The 22,342-nt window shown below is 43.9% G+C and overlaps 1 protein-coding gene across 1 annotated transcript in view; it reads left to right on the forward strand.

The window, feature by feature from the left end:
* LOC103356385 (dedicator of cytokinesis protein 3-like) overlaps positions 1 to 22,342 on the forward strand; it is a 170,787-nt gene that overhangs the window by 68,901 nt on the left and 79,544 nt on the right. Inside the window, exon 6 of the mRNA XM_008280492.1 lies at positions 22,187 to 22,335. Coding sequence (XP_008278714.1) covers positions 22,187 to 22,335 — 149 coding nt within the window. The remainder of the gene's footprint in view (positions 1 to 22,186; positions 22,336 to 22,342) is intronic.

Raw genomic sequence — 22,342 nt, forward strand, 5'->3', positions numbered from 1 at the left:
CTGATGGGACTGGTGCTAAGGCCTAAAAAAGTTTAATTATAAAGTTTCAAATATTATAAACGTCCCTTTAAAAAAGTGTTGTTCTTCCACATCCTTGGCCTGGCTGACCTGGTTACGTACACTCATGTCCTGGACTTATCAAGACCTGCAGCTTCAGGAGCAGCTGCTTTATTCTTATATACGTGTCTGTATTGGAGAGAAGCTTTGAATATTTGTAGCACTTTGCGACAGAAATGTTTTTGTTTGAAAACACACACACTCAGTCTGTTAGCATTAGCATCGCTAGCGTGTTAAGTTCAAAGCCCTCCAGCGCTGCTAGCGTGGCCCATTTCATATGACTGTGCAGCAGATCGACTGTGTGTCTTCTTAATCTTTACTCAACTTGTCGTGCAATTAAAAGTGAATTCACACACATCTGCAGGAATCAGAAAGAGAAAGCCGAGAGTGTGGAGGTAGGCGAGGATGAGGAGGGGCCTCCTTCGTCTTTCAGCGTTTTGTTTGTGTGATTCTCTGCTTCCCTGTCGTCTCCTACATGCCGATGTCAAAGCAGATATGACTGCCTGCTTGTGTAGGCAGCAGAGATGTGTGAAGGAGGCGGCGGGAGGAGAGGGGCCGCTGACAGGCGAACAATGATGGAGGGATGTGACGACGGGATAAGCGAACAGGGACACGTTTCTCTGCTGCAGATGAGGTTGTGTGTTTGTGTGCGTTTGAGGAGGACTGACAGCAGAGGCGAGCTGTAGGAGGCGAATCTGTCCTCGTCCACTTGTTTTACAGTCAGATGACATGTTGTGCTGCTGCTGTGTGCGAACGCAGACACACACTGAGAGCTGCAGAGACGCCGTGAGTTCGTTATGTGAGCTGAATCATCCCAAATTTATTGTTCAGCCTGTGAAGTTTAGTAGGTGTCAGATTTTAAAACGTTCAATCTGGACCTGTAAGTCTTTCCTGTGCTCGTGTTGCTGCTTTAGCCGATGCTCACATCATCTGGGTGATAGCTGCAGCTCAGGTACACACCGCTGGAATAATTTACTGTAAAAATACACCCTCATCCTAACAGCAGTGGACAAGATAACAGGAAAAAAAAAACTAACAAAAAACTTGCCCTCAAAGCGCAGCTTGGAGCACAGACTTGATGTAGGGAGCTTAGAGTATTATTGCCCTGAGATGTGACATTTTTATTTATTTTTACTCAAGGTTAAATAATTTTTCCTTGGTTTCTAAAATGTAATTATTAGAGCACATTTTTTCCTCCATCGCTGCCTTTGAATACATGTTCCCGTGCATAAAAAGTTTTATTTTTTATCTTTTGCTTTGGGTGTTTTAGTGCTATATGCATTTATACATTTTAAACATAGTTTGGTCTCAAAAATAAAGACAAACGACTATTTATGGTATTTGTCTGCAAGTCATAGCAGTGTTTATACATTTTAAAAGACGAAACTACAGTTACAACTGATGCTGATTACAGTGGCAGCACAATATACATGCAGTATATTACTATTATTATTATTATTATTATTATTATTATTGTTATTATTATTATTATTATTCCAGACTTGGGAAATTATTGTGATACCGCAGCAAAAAAAAACAAAAAAAAGCACCAAATCACAACAGAAGAAGGGCTAAAGTTAAATACTGTTATAAAATAAATGAATTATATTATTATGCAGTATATTATTAGAAGTCTAGAGACAGTATTAAACAGTAAAGTTTTCATTCTACTGCAGGGTGCTGATTAGTTTTACAGTATTTAGCCATTAAAGTATTTTATAATCATAACATTAACGTACTGGGAGCTGTGGTGATTTAACATATAAGCTTGTCATCGTGTGTCCCTGGTATGAATGAATACTGTCCTGGTGGTTCTGACCCGTTTCAATAACACAACCGTCGTTGTGTGGTGCCCCATGCTAGCTGAACCCCCACAAAGCTCTCTATATATACATATATCCATATTTATATCTATACATGTATATATGTTATCTCCTCAGTCCCTTTACAGGAGCTTTCTGACATTTCTTTGCCCTTTGCCTAAACCCTAACCGTGTATAATATCTTATCTAGGATATTGTCTTGTGTTCTGCATAGTTTAAAACTCTTCATTCTCTAATGCATCAGACCCACATCAGTGCTGTATTTAATGTTTCTGACAGGTGAAGGCTGTCTTTTATTTTTGAGTTAAAGCAAGTATTAGCTTACAAAAAGAAAAACATCAACACAAAATGAAGACATGTTGCTGCAGCCTCACCCACAGCTGCACTGTAGGAACAAAACGACATTCTTCTGGGATGATCACGTCTTCTTCAGTCACCTGTTGAACAAACTCAAGGTTGCAGCACATTCAGGAGATCAGTGGCGCTGCAGGTGAAGCTAACTGAAGGCTCTGTTGATTAAACCTCTGATAAGAAAGAGAGTGAAAGCAGTGAATCACAGCTGAATGTAACTGTTGTAGATGTCAGCCGAACACAAAGGCAACGTGAGTGCAGTTTGATGTAAGATGTTAACACAAATTCACGATGGAAATCTTTGTGACACTGTTCACATGCATCATTTTCACACAATCAGGTTGTAAATGTAGACGTTCAGGCTTTATAATAACACACAGGAACAGAATTAAACTGTGACTTTTATATGTTTTTGGAATTATCACTATTTTTAAGTGTAATTTAAGGCCAAATCTGTGAGATAACAGCTGAAAATTAATATTAAATACACATAATTTGTCTTTCAAATAATGGAAAATATCTGTTAATTTGTTGTGATGATAAATACAGTTTAAAAGAGTAAATTTACAGTCAAGCGCTAAAGAACAAATTACTGTTTGTTCAGTTATTTTTACACTCAACATGTAAATTAGTACTTTTTTATCATCTGTAGTTTAACAAAATTAGCAAAATCTTTAAATTAGCAGTTAAAAATAATTAGCAATTATTAAATCTTAAAAAACATTTTCTTTTGAATAACAGCAAGTATCTGTAAAACAGGTTTTCCCTTATTTAAATACACTAAAACTATATATAAAAGTAATTTTACCTGTGAAAGAATTAATTATCATTTGTAGAAAAAATAAATAAATAAAAAAAAAGTCAATGTGGACATTTTTTTTCTTGCAGTTTTCTTTATTGTCGACATGTAAATTAATACTTTTTCATCACCAACTAACAAAATCTTACATAATGTAATTTTACCTGAGAAGGAATTAATTATTATTTGTGGGGGGAAAAAAGGTTTTCAATGTGGATATTATTTATCGTTTTTGTATTGTTAACATGTAAATTAATACTTTTGTGTTTTACTGGTTATTCTGTGCAATTCAACAAAACAGGAACATTCTGTAAAATAACAGTAAATCGTTTTGTTTGTTTTTAATTACACCTAATGAGTGTTTCCAGTGTGTACGTGAGGATGTAATGTTGTGGAGACGGAGCTGCATGAAGAACGTGAGACGTGAACTAACCCACCGAAGCAGATGTAAAATAGAAAATAGTGAGAGCAAAAGATTTCCTGAACCAAGTTTCCTGTTACGACCCATTCAGCAGAACGCGGTGGGTTTAAAAAGACAGAAAATCCAACATTTAATTGGTGGCTGTGAGAATCCAAACGCTGAGTTTTCATCCTTCGGTGCTTCAACCGACTCTAGTAAAATAAAAAATAAAAAAAACAAGTGAAAGAAAAAGTCTGTCGGTACTTCTATATGCTCTTTACAACGTCACATCCAAAGACAAAAAAAAATAAAAAATCACTACGTTTTAAAGCCGCACTCAAATATTGATGACTGGAGAAGTGAAGGAAGCTGTTAGCTGATTGGCTGCTCGGCGGTTTAACGGCGACTCTTCCTCCGGCAGACTGTCTGGAGATAATTGGTGTCGGCCGGGTTGTTTAAGGACAGAACTTTGTAGTGTCACAGAGCTGATAGTAGCTGCTTCCAACTGCTTCTGTGCCGGCTTCTGTCGGCTGTGTGTGGGCGAACGGATGTCTGAGGACGGACCGGACAGAAGTTCTGCGAATATTCGGAGTCTGTCGGGCCACCGGGAGCATTTCAGGTCAGACCGTCAGCTTCGAGCGTTCGGTTCCGCCCCGAAAACTCTCCCTCAAGAATCAGAAAGAGTTCTGTTAGCTTGTAAAATGTGTCAACAAGCATCATCAGAGAGAGCAGACATGACTGAAGGGCGACACGTGGGTCAGTCTGGCTTCATTCAGAGCTCAGGTTTATAGAGACGTTTACTGATTTGTGATTTTAAAGCAAAGTTCTGGAAGAAATATTTCTTTAGAATTTTATGTTTTCAGAATTTTTGCATTTCCACCCTCAAAAAAACTGAAAACCAACTAAAGAAGAGTCTTAATGACAATGTTCACACCAGAAATCTGTGTTTTTATAAACGTTAATTTAACGGTTTCAGCGTTTGATTGTAAAATAAAAACATTTTTATTGTATTTAAATCAGAAAAAGACGTGATTTTGCCGTTATTGTAACATTTTTATAGTTTTTGAACATTCGTTTAGTATTTTTTACCTCCTTTTTAATGTTTCACTGTTTTTATACTTTTTTTAAAATCGGTGACGTCCAGCGACTTCCTTCGACTGCATGTTTTTCTTAAGTTGAACCTTCAAAGGAGCTCTTGAAGAACATCCGGATGGGCACAGTGTTGTTGTTATCTCAGCTAAGCGTTGCATGAAGACGGGTTGGAGCTTTGCTGACTTCACAGCACCACCCTGGTCGTGTTAGTGCTGCTGCTGCAGGCCGCTTGTCGTCGTCTCGTCTTCGGTCTGACGGCTCTCTGCAGGAACGCTCACGGTGTTAAAACGCCGCCTCCGGCTCTGGCCTCGGACCCTCTTTGCCCGCTGCGTGATGAGACGTGTGAATCGGAGGTGTCGCTGCTGCAGTCCCTGAAAACACAGCAGGAAGTTTGCCCACAGCCTCCCGTCATCAGGCTGATTGGAGGCCAGCAGCCAATCACAGCTCATCAGAGTGTCAGGAAGCTTCACAGGTTTCTACTGTACGGAGCTCCGAGGGTGACCGAGTTCAACTCCTGGTTCTGCTGCTGCAGCCACAGAGGAGGAAGAACTTCTAGCAGGTTCTGTTAAAACCAAAGAGTTCTGGACGTCTGTGGAAGGAGACCAGAAGTTATCAGAAACATTTAAGATGCTGCGTTTTCCCAAATACGCTTCAACTGTCCAAATCCAAGCTGGACGTTTCTGTCTCATGCTCCTTCACTGAGGTTCATGCTTCACTAAAGTCCTGCAGCTCTGAGGAACCAGAACCACATGAAGCAGGAGACAGAACTCAGAGACGTCTGCTGTCAGCACAACTCAGTCAGAACCATGGAGACCACTGAACAGAAAGAACAGAAGCGGAATCTCTTTGATTAACTGATGATCAACATGTGTAGCAGGTGTCTGCAGACGCTGCCATGGAGGCTCCACATCCTGGAGATGTTTAACTCCTCATGTTTCTAAACTATATCCAGCAGACAGTCCTGACTGGCTGTCAGGGTGACTGGTGTTTATCAGAGCTCACTGGTTTCTCATGAGGGACCTAAAACTATAAAACCATTTTCTCTCCTTTCCTTTTTTAATGTCTTCCCAACTGGGAGTTTCTGGACTTTTAGCCTCAAAGTTCTGACCAGTGGAGCCATTTTCAGGCTTTAATGGAACTCCTACATCCACGAAATGGAGGATAGTTTCCAGCAGATCAGAATGACTGAATTGGCCCAATGCAGGTATAAATGTATGGACATTAAACCGGAACGTCGTCGCACATCAGGTTCTGCTGATGTTAAAGCCTCAACAGAACCATGGATCCATCCATAGACAGACACTGACAGGACCGTTCTGGATCAGTTGCACTTTTTAAGTAATTTTAAACAAATCTTGAGTAATTCTGAGTGAAATTTGAGTCATTTATGAGTAATTTTAATCAATTTCAAGTCACTTTGGGACATTTTTGACTCATTTCTGGACTAAATTTGAGTGAATTTATAGAATTTCAGCCATTTTGAAGAATATGAAAAACTATTTTAGACACGTTTCAAGTCATTTTGGACAATAACGAGACATTTTGGGAAATTTTGAGTCATTTTGGGACGTATTTGGTACAGATTTGACTCATTTTTGTGGACGTTTGAGCCATTTTTGAAAATTTCAAGCCATTTAGACACGTTTCAAGTCATTTCAGACAATAACAGGACATTTTTTTTGGTTAATTTTGAGCAATTTTAAACTGATTTTAAGTCAAAATGTCTAAAACCAGAACCTTGTCTTCACCACATCAGGTTCTGCTGATGTTAGAGCCTCAACAGGTGGTGAAATGTGACCAGAGACTGGGTTCTAGTAGAACCATGGATCCATTAATAGACGGACACTGACAGGAACTTTGCTTTTTTACACTTTAATTCCAATAAAATATAAAATCCTGTAAACTCAGCCAAAGTGTTTCGTAGCTCTTGGCTCCAGTAACCCAGTGAAACCAGGAGTTGTCTCCTTCCTGGAGACCACGTCCATCCTTCTCCCTCCGTCTCTTTTCTTCTGTCCAGTCTGACTTTTTCAATCTTTCCTGAACATCACACGTTTCCTCTGAAGCCTGGCTGCGCTTCAGGACAGAAAGTCGGCTGTCAGACGTCTTCAGCATCAGGCGCGTGTTGGCGTCCACACCTCGCCGTGCTTCAGACCTCGCCGTGCTTCAGACCTCTCCGGCGCTGCAGACTGGCCCGTGGGTGGGTGGGAGGCAGCGAGAGAGAGAGAGAGATACAGAAAGATGGAGACGGCGAGCGGGGAGGCGAGGAGTCAGGTGCACAGAGCTGCTGGTGATTCTGCAGAGCGCTGACTGGATCCAGTCCGCCGGCAGCCTGCCGTTTTCTCCCCGTTAGCCGGTTTGTGGGTTTTTATAGTTGAGCGGCTCGGCGGCGGCGGGAAGAGAGGAGCGAGTCGAGGAGGGAAACGAGTGGCTCTGTCATCCCATCACACCTGTAAGTGGCTTCGGTTCTGTGTCGGTGTGCGACTGTGGTTCTGAATGTGGTTCGGTTCGGTGGCAGGAAAGAGGAACCCGAGAGCAGAGAAGTGTTGTTCTGTGCGTCTGAGCTGCTCGTGATCACGTCTGACCGGCATCTATAGGCTCCGATAAGTGCAGTGTCATATGTTTCCGTGGTGACTCACCCGCGGTTGCCATGGCGACGGGGGCCCATTGTGGAGCTTTTGTTGCATCAGTATGAAAAAAAAGCAGAGAATCGAGGAATTTCTCTCACGTGTTTCATCTGCAACAGGTTGTGTGCAGCGTCGTGAGCAGAGCTCCGGTTCTGGTTCTGGTCCTGATCGGTTCAGTCGATGTGAAAAGAGAAAACAGCTACAGCACAGTTTGAACAGCGGCTCAGGCTTCCTGCTGGTTTATCCTCAGAGTTAGAAGTTGGATGTAAAACCTGCCTGAACATATCAAACGACACGACAGCGAAAACCAGACCATCAGGAGAAGTGATGATGATAATAAGACATGACAGAGCGATGAAAACCCTGAAACACCAGGATGCCAACATCCACCAGGACTGGAGGAACTCTTCTCTCACATCTCCTTCATACGTCACTGATTATTCAAGGCTCAGTCCTTGCAACACAACTTTGTGGCACATTTTAATCTCCTGCTTTCAGTCTTTCTGCAGGAATTCAGTCGATTTTATAAGTTGATGTTTTAGCAGCTTAACGGTGAAGACGCACCGTGTAGAGATGTTTCATTTAACTACAAAGATAAAAACCACATTCAGCCGTGATGGTGGGATGAGTTTGGCTTCCTATAAAATGAATCACTTCTTAGTTTTACATCCACCAGCCTGCTGCTGTTTGGATCCTTTGAACATCTCCGTCTTTGCTGAGTTGGACCTGAGTGCTGCTTCGGTTTCACCTGTAACTCTGCTGTGAAACAATCTGACTCGTCACCTGTGGCGTCGTAGGACAAGATGGCCGGTTTAAGAGAGTCATCAAATCCATGTTGGACTTTCAGTTTTAGTTTTTGATTCAGGCACAAAAAGTACCTGCTTCGATTTAGGAAGAGTTTTATTAGACACTTTAACATGTTGGTTTAGTTTAGTCCAAATGATTTGGTTAAAAGACGACTCGTGTTTGAAGCTTCTTCTCCATTTTCTCCATAACAGCAACAACAACAACAATAATACAAATAATAATAATAACTTTATTGGAATGTGCTTGTATTCGCTTTACAAAATTAGAAAATAAATTCAACAAATAAACAGAATCACCAACGTGCTCCAGAAGGTCGAGGCAGCGTTTTCCTTGAACAGCTGCTGCTCCACAAATGGCTTCATGGAAACAACCCAACAGGACTGAATGTTATAATATTTAATGCTCTGACGCTGTCGTGGTACTTATAGATTCAGGAAACTTTATTTGTCCGCAGGGGGCGATTAAAAAGGCACGAAGAGCAGGTGGTGCAACAATGACGTAAGAAGTTAAGATAAATAACATAAATGAAACAAATAGGGAGAAATATATATACACACATACAAATGTAGGACAAGTAAGATCATAAAAAATGTTTTAAATAAATGTACTTGAATAATTTACACATTAGGGATTAACCTCATGACAATAATATGAAATACTGACGTCTTGACTGTGACAGACGTTAATGTCAGACCCTGCTGTGTCATTAACTATGGACAATAAGCTAATTAGTGCAGCAATAAAGCAGGACAGGACCGGATCGTGAGCTACGGTACCTGACTAGTGCAGATAAAGTGGATAAAAGTGAAGCAATACAATAAAAGATGTGTTGATTAGAAACGTATTAGCGCTACGTAACAAACAGACGTAATCCGGTTTAGGAGCTAGAAGTGTCGTTTTGAGCAGATTGTGTTGGTGTGAGATTAAAACTGAACACATCTGCTGTGAGGACACGAAAGGCAAATTCCCCCCCCAAAAAACAGCATTTTATTATGTTTACGTTATCTGTAGGATTGACAGTGTTTGTTCTGTTCAGCCACTGAGGGAGGAGGTCGGGCTCGATGGATGGGTCAACTAATGTCAGGCTTCTACATGTGAGATCATCATTTACTTCCAGTTTCCTGCCAAACAGACAAAGTGTTTCTGCAAAAACCTCGACCGAATCTTAACAATAACCGTCCAAGATCAGAAAAATCACTGAGTTGTTTAATCTCAGGTTGAATGACCTGTTAGCTCGTTTTATAGAGCGTTCAGTGTCGATGGGCCTGACCTCTGGCTCGTGTGTGGCTCATAACTCTTGTTGTTTGCTTTTATGATTCTGTAGATTTGAAGTTTTTAGGCTTCCTTGGCTTTAAATCAGGAGGCATTCAGTAATGTGCCTCCTGGACGTCACTGCTGTCGACTCCTGAGAGGGCGATCTGCTTCCAGGATGTCCAACATGTCGCTGTAGGTGAAGCTCGTCCTTCCAAAGCCTCTATTTTTGCTTCGTCGGGCCGTACATGGAGGTTGTCCTTCCAGAACGGGTCCCCGTGCAGTAAGCCGTCAGTCAGTGCAGCATGGTTCCCTCATTAATGATATGGAGGCAGACGTCCTTCCAAAACCTGAGTTCACCCTCCACTCTGGCTCAAGTTCACACCACCTGTGTGGAAGTCTGCTCTGAAGTCATCTAAAGGTCTCATGTGTGATTCAGTGCATTCACTCACAACAAACCACATTTCAATGAATAGTTCAGGAGACGATGAGACAGCAATAGAGGCGAGCTAGAAGCAAAAATCTCAGGTAGACACATCATTAGAATAAAATAAGTAAAATATGTTGTTAGGTATAAAACTGATCGTGGAAAAAATGCAGTTTTTTTAAAAAATACAATGGACCCAAAAAGTTCTTAGAAGTGTAAATATATGGACAAAGAGCTGGAACATCCATCCATTATCGCTACACCTGGGGGGCGGAGTCTATCCCAACTGACTCAGGGTGAAGGCAGGTTCACCTGGACAGGTAACCAGTCTATCAAGAACTGGAACGTGTCTTGTCAAACCTGAACACATTGAACTGGACTGATGTTAGAGCCTAGAAAGGAGTTTTTAGTAGAAACATGGATCCATCCATATAAAAATATAGCTAGATAGATGTGAAGCACAGCAGTGGCAGCATCATGATGTGAAGCACGGCGGTGGCATCATCACACATACACACATGTACAGGACCTTTCTTGGGCCACAGCACCACCCTTGTTGGGGAAATGTTTTCACGTTGAAGATCCATTAATTAAAGACGTGTTGTCTGCTGGTTCCATTCAGCTGTTCTGCAAACTATTATGTCGTGTCCTCACCAAAGTTCACGGCTGTAGGGCTTAAGTTTCTACAGATATTAAACCCTGAGTATGATTTAACAGGTTGAAAATACAAAACTCTTCGCAACTGAAATTCTCAAATCTCTGCTGAGATCTTTTACAGATATTTGGGTCCCAAACCACTAGACTGTGGACAAACTCAGAGATGGTGCAGTGACACCTGGAGATGATGGAGGTATACGGTTCCTACCTCGTCTAAATGTTCTCCAAACACATTTTAAAATACTTTCTCTGTGCTGCGTCTACGCCTACAGCCGGAGGTGTGACGATGTTTTCCAGTCAGATCAGATGTTGTCCTTCCAGCTCAGCGTGAGACGTGGTCGGCCGCCATCACGTCCTGCTTCTGGCTTCGCTGTGAGTTCACACAAGGTCGTGAGAGGATTTAGGACGGAGAGCACACCTCGTACTTCATGCTGCTGCCGTAACGAAACCCTTCGACCGCTCTGGCTTCAACTCGGCTTCTGTAGAGGACGCTTGTTCATTTGATGTCACCTTGCAAAGTATTACAGTGAGTCGTAGCTCAGCAAGGCGGCAGGTGTTTATACCTGTAGAGCTGCTTTACAACGTTCTCCTACAGCCTCAGGAAAACGGCATCGAATAAAGAAGAAGCCCTGTTTTACACAGCGAGGCAGAATCCGTGCATGTTCACAAACTTGGCCAACGAGCTGGAAATACAGCATTAAAACCACCTGACTGGACTCCGCGGACCGCCGTGGGTCAGAGTTGCTTTTCCAGAACGTCCCACAGAAGCTCAGAGTGAGATCCTGGGAACCTGGAGGTCAAGTCAGCACCGTGAACTCTTTGTTCCTCCAACTGTTCCTGAGGGAGGATCGTCCTGCTGAGAGAGGTCCATGAAGGAGTGTATGAGGTCTGCAGTCCTGACTGGGTTGGCGTCAGGCGTCAGAAGGTCGTTTTCCACTTTGTGTCTGTTCTCAAAAGCTTCAGAACCTGTAGAAACTCCTTCAGAGGCACTTTCAATGGGCTTCTGAATGGTCCTGAAACACTGCTGTTCAGGTCTGAAGCCAAAGAGGGCGACCTTCAGTGTCCTCGTCCAGCAGCTTTCTCCTCCATGTGTCACAAATGTGTCCTGATCTGCACATCCTGGCCATTTCTTTGGTTGTTTTAGTTTAATTCCTTTTGTCATATCATCACCCTGATGACCCAGGAAACGGAGGAAACGCTTCAAACCTGCAGTGAAACGGTTGCTTTTTAACCCAAACCGTGATGTTTCTCTGAAGATGAACTCCAGTCTCTTAAACCTCCATGTCTTTGTGTCTCCTTCAAACCTGAAGCCGGTTTGTCGTGAGACCATTTGTCGTTGTAGGAACTTGTGTACGTTCTGTCTGGTAGAACCATCCCGTAGAACCTCTCGATGTCCTCGTCCTGTATCTGCTCACATAAGAAACCTCTATGGGTGTACGTCTATGTGCTCCTAGAACCGGATTAATGTCCAGTAAGTACGATTAGTTGTTGTTCTGCTGCGTTTAGAACCAACGTGAAGGTTGTACACTGAATGGTTGATTATCGGGTTGTTTCTGAGCTTCTGCAGTCGGCCAGCCTCCTACAGTACCACGGTGTGAATGCAATAAAGAACATTCATCATACATCTGGGCAGAAAAAGGTCAACATGAACCCGTGTGTTGGCTCAGAGCTGCTTTGGGACTTTTCCAAACCGTGCCTTTCACCAACCAGAAGACATTCTCCAGAAATCCCTTTAAAAAGTGTGACATCGATGGTGTTTTCACTTCAAAGCTCGACCTCTGGAGACTTTAATTTGTTTCATGTCTTCTTCAATGTCATCCGAGCACATTTTTATTGATTCAGAATCAACCTTGGCCCTGCGGTTCTCTCCCGTAATAACACAGGACTGAATAATACGGAGGTTTCATCTGCTCAAAGCGCTGCCAGTGTAAAGACATCTTGTTTTTCATTCATTTAGGTCATTCTGTGCGTCATCTGACTGATGTTCAGAGTCCTTCATTCATTCTTTTGTCTGCCGCGGGTTCATGATTCAGTCTGAAAGTTATCTTCTACAGAAAACATCTTTCCTGGCTCAGGTTTGCGCTGAGAAAGCAGCCTGTTAGAATAACAGCGGAGCGGCTCTTTGTTCGCGCTCCCCGGTGGTTTGTTTCAGCGCTTTTGTTTTCGGCGGCGCGGCAGCAGCTTCGACAGGCGTGAAAATGAAGCAGGACGTTTGCTAATGGATCAGAGGTGTTGCGAGCGTCCCCTCTGATTTGCGAGGTGCCAGGCTGACTCACATCCCATTAGGAGGCCTCCGACACGTAACGTCCCAGAGTAATCGGGTACACCACAGATTACCGGGTTGGGTTTGCATCCTGCCTCGCGCCGCTCTGAGGCTGCAGCAGCATCCATCCAGTTTAATGATGGATGTCCTTGAGCTGAACGCTGACGCTCCTGGTCATGATTATCTGTGAATGGTATCAGTTCTCGGTGGTCGTCGATGTTGTTCGCTGTGTTTTTAAATCGCCTGGTGCTGTGCAGCGCTCAGAGCCTGGTTTTGATCCAAATTCAAGGCTGACTGAATATCCAACATGTACAACATACAGAGACCTGGAACTACAATACTCTGAGGCCCCGCGGTGCAAAATGAACATAGAAAGGAGGATAGAAATAGAATATAGCTGTAAGCAGGATATGGACAGTAAGCACAGAATGTAAGTCTGACTATGAACAGCAAACTGTGCAACATGTGAGCTAGCTCGTAGCTTTTAGCATTTTCTACACTAATTTAAACTCAGCTGTAGATTTTGTTTCATCTCATGTCTGCTGTTTAAATTATAAATCATTTAGTTTATTTACTGTGTTCTTAATGTGTTGTAAATCCTGTTGAACTGCCCAGTGAGTGAAACATAATACTTTAACAGGTAGTACTCGTGTCTACGATGGGACCGATCCCAACAGATTAAACCAGAATGCGTTGAACAGCTGCTCACAGAGGTAGAGAATATGGAGCACATAGATCTGCTGCTGAACCTGCAGTTCCTTAAACGTCCACTCGAGGCTGCATCAAGTCAGACTTTAGAGACCTTCGTGTTTAAACATCAGCATCACAAACGTTTACAATCACTCGTGGTCTCCAGGTGGATTTTTATCCATGAAACCTTTAAGCTCTACGTAATGAAAGCAGCGGCGCCACGTCGAACACGTCTGCTCGTTTTATTGGATTGTCTGGAAGTCAGGAGGCGTTGAGCGCTGGTGAAACCACCCGAACCTTCAGAACCTGGTGCAACATGAAAACAAGTCACAGCACTGAAACCTGCAGTTCCTCAATTGTCCACTGGAAGCTGCCTCCAAGTCCTCACAGAGCTTCATGTTAAAACTTCACAGCAGAACCAAACACGTTTACGGCCTCGTACGAAAGCAGCTTTGGTCTCTAGAGTTCATGACGACTGTACAGACGGTGAATCCTTCTACAGCTCATCTGTTTAAGTTGTATTCAGACTTAAAGTTATGTGAAGCTGAAGGCGTGGCCCTAATCTTTTATGATTATCTGGAAGCAGCAGTGAAACCACAACGCCGGGCTTCGTAGTGAACCTCCGGCCGCCGAAGGGTTTCTTCCACGATCGATGGTGAAACCGAGCGAAGCCTCAGATCTCGTTGTTCTCGTTTGTCAGGTGTGAAAACGAAGCCGGGTGTCTCTGATGGAGCAGAGGTGTTGCAGATGTCCCATCAGACATTAGAGCTGTCAGGTTGAATCAGATCCTCTCGTATATTAATGCCAAGCTGTGACATCCCCCCCCTCTGGAGATCCACGTCTGGTCGCTGAACCACCGCTTCAGCTGGAAACCGTGGGGGCGTTCGTTAATGGACGGGGACGCCAAAGCAGGACTTTCTAGTTTGTGGGCTGTCAGAGTGATTAACATCTCCATAATATGTTCCTCTAACTCCGAAAGCAAAAGGCCAATGTGGCAGTAAAGAGCAGAGTAGATGTTTGATCTGTCGGCGGTGAGAGCTGCAGCCTCCCTGAAGCTGATGGTTGTTTTTACTTCACAGGGCTTTAATACGAGGCTCGGCGAGACAGAACCGCGTCCACGTGAAGCTTCATTATCGGCTGTTTTTGTTCCGCGGCGCCGAGGTGGTAAAGATGTGTTAAACGGTGCTAACGGGCCTCTTTGTGCAGCATGTGAAGGTGTGATCGGTGACGGCGGCCGGAGGGAGGACGAGTCCACAAATAGTCACACAGGAGAGGGCTGAGAATAAAAACACCACGACGCTGCAGCCGCTACATCCTGGACTGTCTAGACGTCTAAATCAGGAAAACAGTCTGAGCCAAACTGGTCCCATCACAGCTAACAAATGAGTTTGTCTAATAGTAAAACCTTTTTTTAAATCTCAGGTTCTTCCAAAATGAAAAAATCAGGTTGAATCAAAGTGAAACGTCTGTTCATCGTTATAAATTCTCTTTCTGCTTTGGGTTCATGAAAACTTCAGCGTTGGAGAAAACTAAGTGATGTAGTCGACATGAAATCACAACTCATGGTTCCAAATGGTTTATTAATGTAGTTTGAGAAAAACAAATCAACAACAGCAACAAATTATTAATTCCAAAGTTAATCCAAAGTGTCTTTTCTATTCAGGGTGTATTGACACTCGGTTGGAGGAACCTTAAGAAAACAACGATGAAGTTCCCTCGTTGTAGATCACATTCACTTTATTGCAATGAGTTCAATGAAAAGTAAGCTGCAGCCTTTCAGCGCAAAAACAAAATATAAAACTTTAACTATATACAATATAATATATATAAACTCTATATATAAAGATGAAATAAATAATAAGCATGAACGCTGTGTGTGATGCACAGAGCTGCATATTTACAGTATATTGAATTATTTTGAGGCGTTTATGGATTGACAGAAGCTGTTCTTCAGTCTGTTAGTCCTGGTGCAGCTTCCTAAATGCAGATGTTTTCATGTTTGTTTCTGCCTTTGCTCACTAAAAAACTAAGATAGAATAAGATGAAATCAAAAGTTTAGCTCTAAACTCATTCTAACTGATGCTGTCGGGTCTTAACATCGATGTTATTTATAACTCTGTGGGTTCTTGGCTGTAAACTCCATCAGTCAGGCTGAAGGCTCTCAGTCTTAGTGCGTATTACAGCAGGTAAAGTAGTTTTTATTGAATGTTCGTGAGGTTTGATTCCTGATCTGTAAGCTCCCGGGCTGTAGCTGCTAGATTCTGGATCCTCTCTCACAAACAGACAGACGGACGGATGGACCGGGCCGCTCGGCCTCCATGTATCTGCATCCGTGGGCGTATTTTGAGTTCCAGGTAGAACCGGAGAGGAGACTCGGTTTCCTCGCCTGGTGCCAGCCGCTGCACCTGTTCCAGGTCCAGTTTATCGACTCCGAGGAGGTGAGGAGGTCGGCAACACGTCCGCCCACCGACTGGGACGCCAGATGTCCCAAATAAACCCACAGCCGGGTTCTGGGGAGGTTCAGTCGGCTGTTAATCACTGCAGCTTAGAATCTGAGTTCCCCTGCTGCCTTAAAAATATGACTTATCCTCGTTAATTAGCTCAAAGTCGTCCTGTGAGGTCTGAAAAGTGCCAAACTAGTGAAGTTAAGTCACCTGAAGTTGAGAAAACAAGTCCGATAAATTCAGGACATCAAGTTGAACCAGCTGATCAGACAGAACACGGTTCCAGACAGACGTCTTACAGACACGCAGAAACTTTCTACCACGTCTGTTTGCTCCAGATCCAAAACACAAGATGTACCGTTGGCTGAAATGCTCCTTTAAACTGGAGTTAAGTTCATTCAGTCGACTCAGTGTCTTCAGTCAGAATGTTTCTAGTCGTAGGAACTCTTGTTTTTACGTTTTAAAATGTTCTGGAGCTAAAAAAAGTCGATGTGACATTAAAACGTCGACTCAGCTCACCTGGAGAAGGTTCATTTTTCACTGAATAAGAAGTTCTGTTAAAAGCTGCAGCGTCCGTCCAGGCGTCACCACTTTAAGCCAAAAAGGTCGTTTCTGGTTCTGTTCATGTCCTCTGTCAGCAGCTGGTAGCATCAGTATTATGGGATGTCTCATAGTGGTACCAGTTTAATGTCTATGACACAGAGTCATGGAAACAATCACTGGTACCCTGGATGTGGTTCTGGTTCTGATCATTTACCAGAGGAAACTATGCAAAGTGCATTGTGGGTAAACGTTCCAGGCTCATGTCAGCATGTGAGATGGTAGTGGGTCAGAACCGGTTCTAGACGATGAAGGACCGTTTACCTCCAGTAGACGGGGTTCACTCTGGGTCATGATGGGTTCCTGTTCTGGTCACATGCTGTCGGGTTTTTGTTTAGCTGGTTTTAACCAAATAGCTCGTGTCTGGAGCTGGAGCTGCTCTCAGCCTTTAGTCCTGCAGGTTCATGTGTGTTATTCCATGTCAGTGAATGTGTTTTCTCTGTTCATATGATCGACTGTCTGCTCTGAATGACTTTAATGTTTGACGTGCAGCGCTTTGTCGCAGCACCTGAAACGCTGCCTTCCCCGTGTGGTGATTAATCTGCAGCTTCTGGGCTCAAACTCATGGTGAACAGGTTGTAGCAGCAGACGGAGAGTCTTTCTGTTGAATACGAGGACACCGTGCAGCGCTGCAGCTATCTGCCTTAGCTTTTATCTCTGTCGTATCTGTGGGACGGAGCTGCTGCCCTCTGAGGCTCTACAGCTGAGCAGCTCCTCCTCTGCTGAGGTGAACCTGATCCCTCCGGCGGCTCGCTGTCGGCAGCTCTCAGGTGTAAAGGTTCTGCTGAACCTGTTCCTGCAGTAAATAAGAACAGCGTGTTTCAGCGTCTGCTGGAGCGTTTGGTTCGTTACTACCAGCTGCTGCGACTGAAGAGCTTCCTGGGGAACACGGTTTAATTATTTATAGATAATTATTCAGTATAAGAGCTGTGGTCGGAGCTCGGCCTCCTGCAGCCGGTCCACAGCAGCACCCAGCATCTTACTGTCACCTCGAAGGCTGTCGTAGTCTCCGATGCTTTCCTCTCTTTTGTGGTTGTTCTTGTGGCAGGACTCGTCACCATGGCAACGCAGAAATTAATGAGGCCTTCCTGATTAGAATTTGCACAAATGTTTTGTTGTTGTTTTTCACCCAAACCACAGTCGATTCCTGGACATCACTAAGTGGGTTTTATGGTTTAAACAAACACAAACAGCGACTGAGAGTGACTGACAGCCAAAGGAACAGCTATTATATTATTATATGTGTATTATTATATGATAATAAAACAAGTATGTTAAAACAGCAGCTGAAAATGGAAGTAAACAGAATCTGACAAAACTAAACAGTGACTAGAAATGATGGTCCACGGAGGCAGGAAACAGCCGAACATGGAAGTAAGCAGCGACTAAAAGCAGAAATAAACAGTGACTGAAAATGACTCAAAGCAAAAAGTAAACAGGAAGTTTAAACGGCTGAAAACAGCGACAAAAGCAAACAGTGGCTGGACGTGACATTAACAGAAACTGAAATGGAAGTGAACAGCACTTGAAAACAAACAGCAGCTGAAAAAGACCGAAAACAGGATCTGAAAAAACTAACCAGCGACTAGAAACAGTGAACTAAAGGGATGTACACCGCGACGGAAAATTCAAGGATTCGAGGATTCAGGGTCTTTATTGGTCACAAACACAGTTCTACCTGGTGTATATCTATATATATGTATATAGAGAGAGAGAAATAGCAAGAAACAAGTAAATCTAATTTCCAAACAGTGCAAAAAGGGAATAAAACAAATAAATAAAATAATAATAAGATGATGCACATGTACGTATACGAGATGAAAAGTGCAAATTAAAGTCCACAGAGACAGAAAACAGCTGAACGTGGAAGTAATCGGCGACTAAAAGCAGAAATAAACTAAAAACCACCGAGAAAGACTCAAAGTAAACGTAAACAGGAAGTTTAAACGGCTGAAAACAGCGACAAAAGCAAACAGTGGCTGAACGTGACACTAACAGAAACTGGAGGTTAAACACAGAACCAGAGAATGATCCGGCCTCGAACCGGGTTTAGACATTTTATTGAAACATGCAGATTTTTGTGAGTTTCCTGCTCTTCGTGTTAACTATCATCTACAAACTGCTGCTTTGGCCCAAACACAGTAAGACGCTGTGCTCTGCTGTCTATGTTGGATTTATTGCATGTGTGACTTTAAAGCTGCTGCTGTGTTTCCTGTGCTGCCCGACCTCCTTCATGTGGTGGCTCTGAGCTCCTCTGCTGTCGTCACATGTGATCTCTGAGTGAACCACTGACTAATTATTCATCATTTTGATTAAAGTTTGAAGCAAATGTGCTTTAATTGAATCCGATGAAGGCGCTCCACGACAAGGCTTTTCCCTGCTTTTCATTCTTTCATTATCAGAATGAATTATTTTTGTTGCTTCCACTTGTTCTGGTGACTCGTCGCTTGTTTTTCACCTGTTTTTTTTTTTTTTGAAGATGTAACTTGGTGAGAAAATAAACTGAGCGCATGTATAATTAATGGAGATAATTAAAGCGTACTTTTCTCCGTCCTTTACGACGGTGTGTAAAAGGTTTTACTCCCAGAGATGTTCCTGCATCTTTAATGCTGACACACTCGTGCAGAATGTTAATCTGGACTCTCAGAGTGTGTATCAAAGAGCATTAGCCTCCGTGTCTACTGGGCATCTCCTTCAAAACAAACGCTGAGCAGATGCTGAGGGGAAGTGCCGTGCGTGACTCTTGTTGTTGCTAAGCAACTACTGAACATCCATCTGAAATGTGGCACTCTTTGGCTAAAAGTTGTAGTATTTTTAACCCGGAGCGCTCGCCGAGCTGAGTGCTGAACTCATGCTAATCACGGGGCTCCGACGGGAGGCTTCCCAGCAGGAGCAGCTGAGGAGGAGATGCCAGTGTTGTGGAAAGGGCTTCCCCGTGGACACGCTGCCTCGGGGCTGCGCTATAATTCATAAACGCCTCTTACAACAGGGAGCCAATCTTTGAAAATTATAGCCCGTTTTAAATGTCCTCGTGCAGACTGCAGGCAGCGCCGACGCTTCTTTTACTTTAACCAACAAAGTTTCCTCTCTGCAGCGCTGCCACGGAGCTGCAGAGAGGAAACCGGTTCAGTGGAACCTGTTCACGACCCGGATCGGATCGGCCCTCGTGTCAAACAGAGAAAAACTCACAGGGCAGATTTCACAGGACTCAGCAGCTCGGCCTGCGACGCTGAATGTTCTGAGGTGTGTTGCAGGTTTTAGAACCTCCCATTGGACTCGAATCATGCACAAATCAAAGAACCTCCTGCACAGACGTCTACTGTTACAGCTCTGTTGGTGATGAGGCTTGAAGGAGCAGACGACCGAAAATCTGCTCAGCTGGAAACAGTGACTGGAAATAAAGGAAAATGACCAAAGACCGAAGTAGTAGCAAATAAAAACGACTGAAAACGAGTGAAATGACTGACAACAACTTAATACAATGACTAAAGTTGGAGGTAACCCAAAATGACTGAAGACTTCAAAGGGAAAGTACACAGAGATTAAAAACTACCAACAGCTACTGAAAACGACAGGAAGCAGTGTTTTGGTGTCTTTGGTTCCAGTGGCTGAGTAAACGACCATCTTTAGGTGAAGTTAAATTCTCTCTGAACACGATTTTCAGTCTCCACAATCTACCGTCTGTCAGCGGCGACGCGTTGTGCTGCAGCACTGGTACCGACAAACTCATTGTCCTGAACTTCAGCGAGCTGCTGCTGCTGCTGCTGCAGTCCGATGCTCCACTTCCCCAACATTAGTCTCCGGTTGATATCACAGGAATCATTTCTACACCACTTCCCCTTCGTCTTGCAAAAGCTAATTAATGAATCCAAAATGTTCCTAAAACGCTCTTTAACAATGAGAATAACTCCGACGTGTCAGTCAGGTCACATTTGTTGAGAACAAGACCTGTGAATCACATATTTCCCCAACACGCCTCTAGAAGCTGCACAGGACGCTGTTAAAGCCGCAGTTTGTCTGTTTTCCTGCCAGTACCGGGGAGAGCAGGATGACGTACAGCAGAGTTCCTGAGACCCAGACTGCCGTCTACCTCCACCGCTGATCCTCAGGAATATATTTAGAGCTTCAGGATTGTTGCGTCCGTCCCAGCATGCACTGGGAGAGCAGTTGGGAAACCTCGCGGGCAGGTTAGCGGTCGATAGCAGAGCCGCTTCTCCAAACCCGGCCAGGTTGCCAAAAACAGCTCCACCTCCACTGCAGCCGGTTATATAAGGGTTTAATGAGCAGGGGTCTTCGGTCCACTGAGGTACCAGCAGCAGAAAAAAGCTGCTCCTTCCTCCTCCTGGTTCACCGGCTTCCTGGCCTCGGCGTGCACTACTTACAGCTCAGAGTTATACATAATTAAGTGACATATATGTGCATGTGCAGCATGTGTGTGTGTACAATATGCATGAACATACTAATGTATGTATGTGTACAGTACAGCTGTGTGTGTTGTGTTATCCGGAGTCCGCAGCACCTGCCTCCTTTCTGCTTGTTTAGTTGTCCTGCCAAGAACTGAATGGACGTTTAGCTGCTGCCTGCTGCTGGAGGCCTGCAGGCTAAATTACGCCACTATTAATAGACCCACATCCAGCGGAGGCATCGCTTATTCTGAGCTGTGTGTCTGACTGTGTTACTGTGATGTACATGAGCTCACATATTTACGTAGCGGCCATTCTCTCGAGTGATGCAAATAACTTTTAATGGGCTGCAGCCTGATTCGTTCTCTGACAGGAGTCACTAGTCCTGTTTTTATGCACATGTTGAAGTATTGCATTAGAAAATGAATAAGTTCAGCGTTTCATGGACCCATCCATCGACCCCGACCTCCTCCTGAAGCCGACTCTGCGGCTCTTTAGCCTCGTTTCTGTTTCTGTGGTGTGTTTTTGTGCATCTTAATGGAGAGGTTTGTCTTGACTGTTTCTAACATGAGTTTAAGAGCTTGAGAAAAAGGAGATGAAAGCGTGTTTTTTTAATATGTTCTGACGTGTCGGATGTTCAACTCACTGATGGCTTCTTTCGTTCTTTGTCTCCAGACAGCATGAAACACGTCTGATAGCTGACGTGAAGAATAATTACGTTTTGTTTTTTGGAGCTCTGGTTTTGTTTCGACTTCTTCCTCTCTGGTTATTACATATTGTAGCCTAGAGCGCCACCTTCAGACGACACCACGCTGCCCAGTTTACTCACTTCAAAGCAGTTCAGAGAAACATTTTTTTTCCAAATGTTTTGCTTATTATGTCCAACCAAGAGGCCAAAGCTCTGATAATCGATGACATCGAGCAGCAGAGAGGAGCTTTGTTGGTATTTCTACACAGACGTTGGTCGTAAACAGCTGACAGCGTTGGACTGCTGGTCCACTAAATGTGTGTTTATTACCATCATCTGAGCCGTGATTTTGTGTCTGAGCTCGTTGCTCAGGTTCGTTTTCTGTCATGTCTGTTTAAGCTTCTCTCTGCAGAAGACAAACCACAGCAGCAACATGACTGACGGTTTGAATTCCCAACAAGCCCTCTGAATGGATTAGACTCATTCTGTTGTCCAGCCTGTTGCAGGCCAGGTGGACTGGACACAGCCAGCATTTGATACGAGCTGTGATCTCCTCTTGTTCCTGGCCAGTCCAGGCTGGCAGCAGCTCCCTCTGAGAGGCTGAACAGCAGTAAGCCGGTGAAACGGTGAACTCGTTCACCTTTACTGTATTCCAGTGTGACTTGTTTGAGAGCCTTTAATGAAAGCAGCAGCGCAGCACAGCGGCCTTGTGTGCACCCTGCTGGCTGCCAGCGAAGCACCGCTGACTCAGCTGGTTCTGGAGATGAACGCTGTGAATCTGATCTCTCTCTCTCTCTCTCTGTCCATCAGAAACACAAGGTGGATCTGTTCTACAAGGTGCGCCACGTCATGATGGAGCTGATCGACCTGAGACGGCAGCTGCTGTCCGGTCACCTGACGCAGGACCAGAGCCGAGACGTGAAGCGACACATCACCGTCCGACTGGACTGGGGCAACGAGTAAGGA

Source organism: Stegastes partitus, unplaced genomic scaffold (genome assembly GCF_000690725.1).
Source record: "Stegastes partitus isolate 25-593 unplaced genomic scaffold, Stegastes_partitus-1.0.2 Scaffold196, whole genome shotgun sequence".
Classification (NCBI taxonomy): Eukaryota; Metazoa; Chordata; class Actinopteri; family Pomacentridae; genus Stegastes; species Stegastes partitus.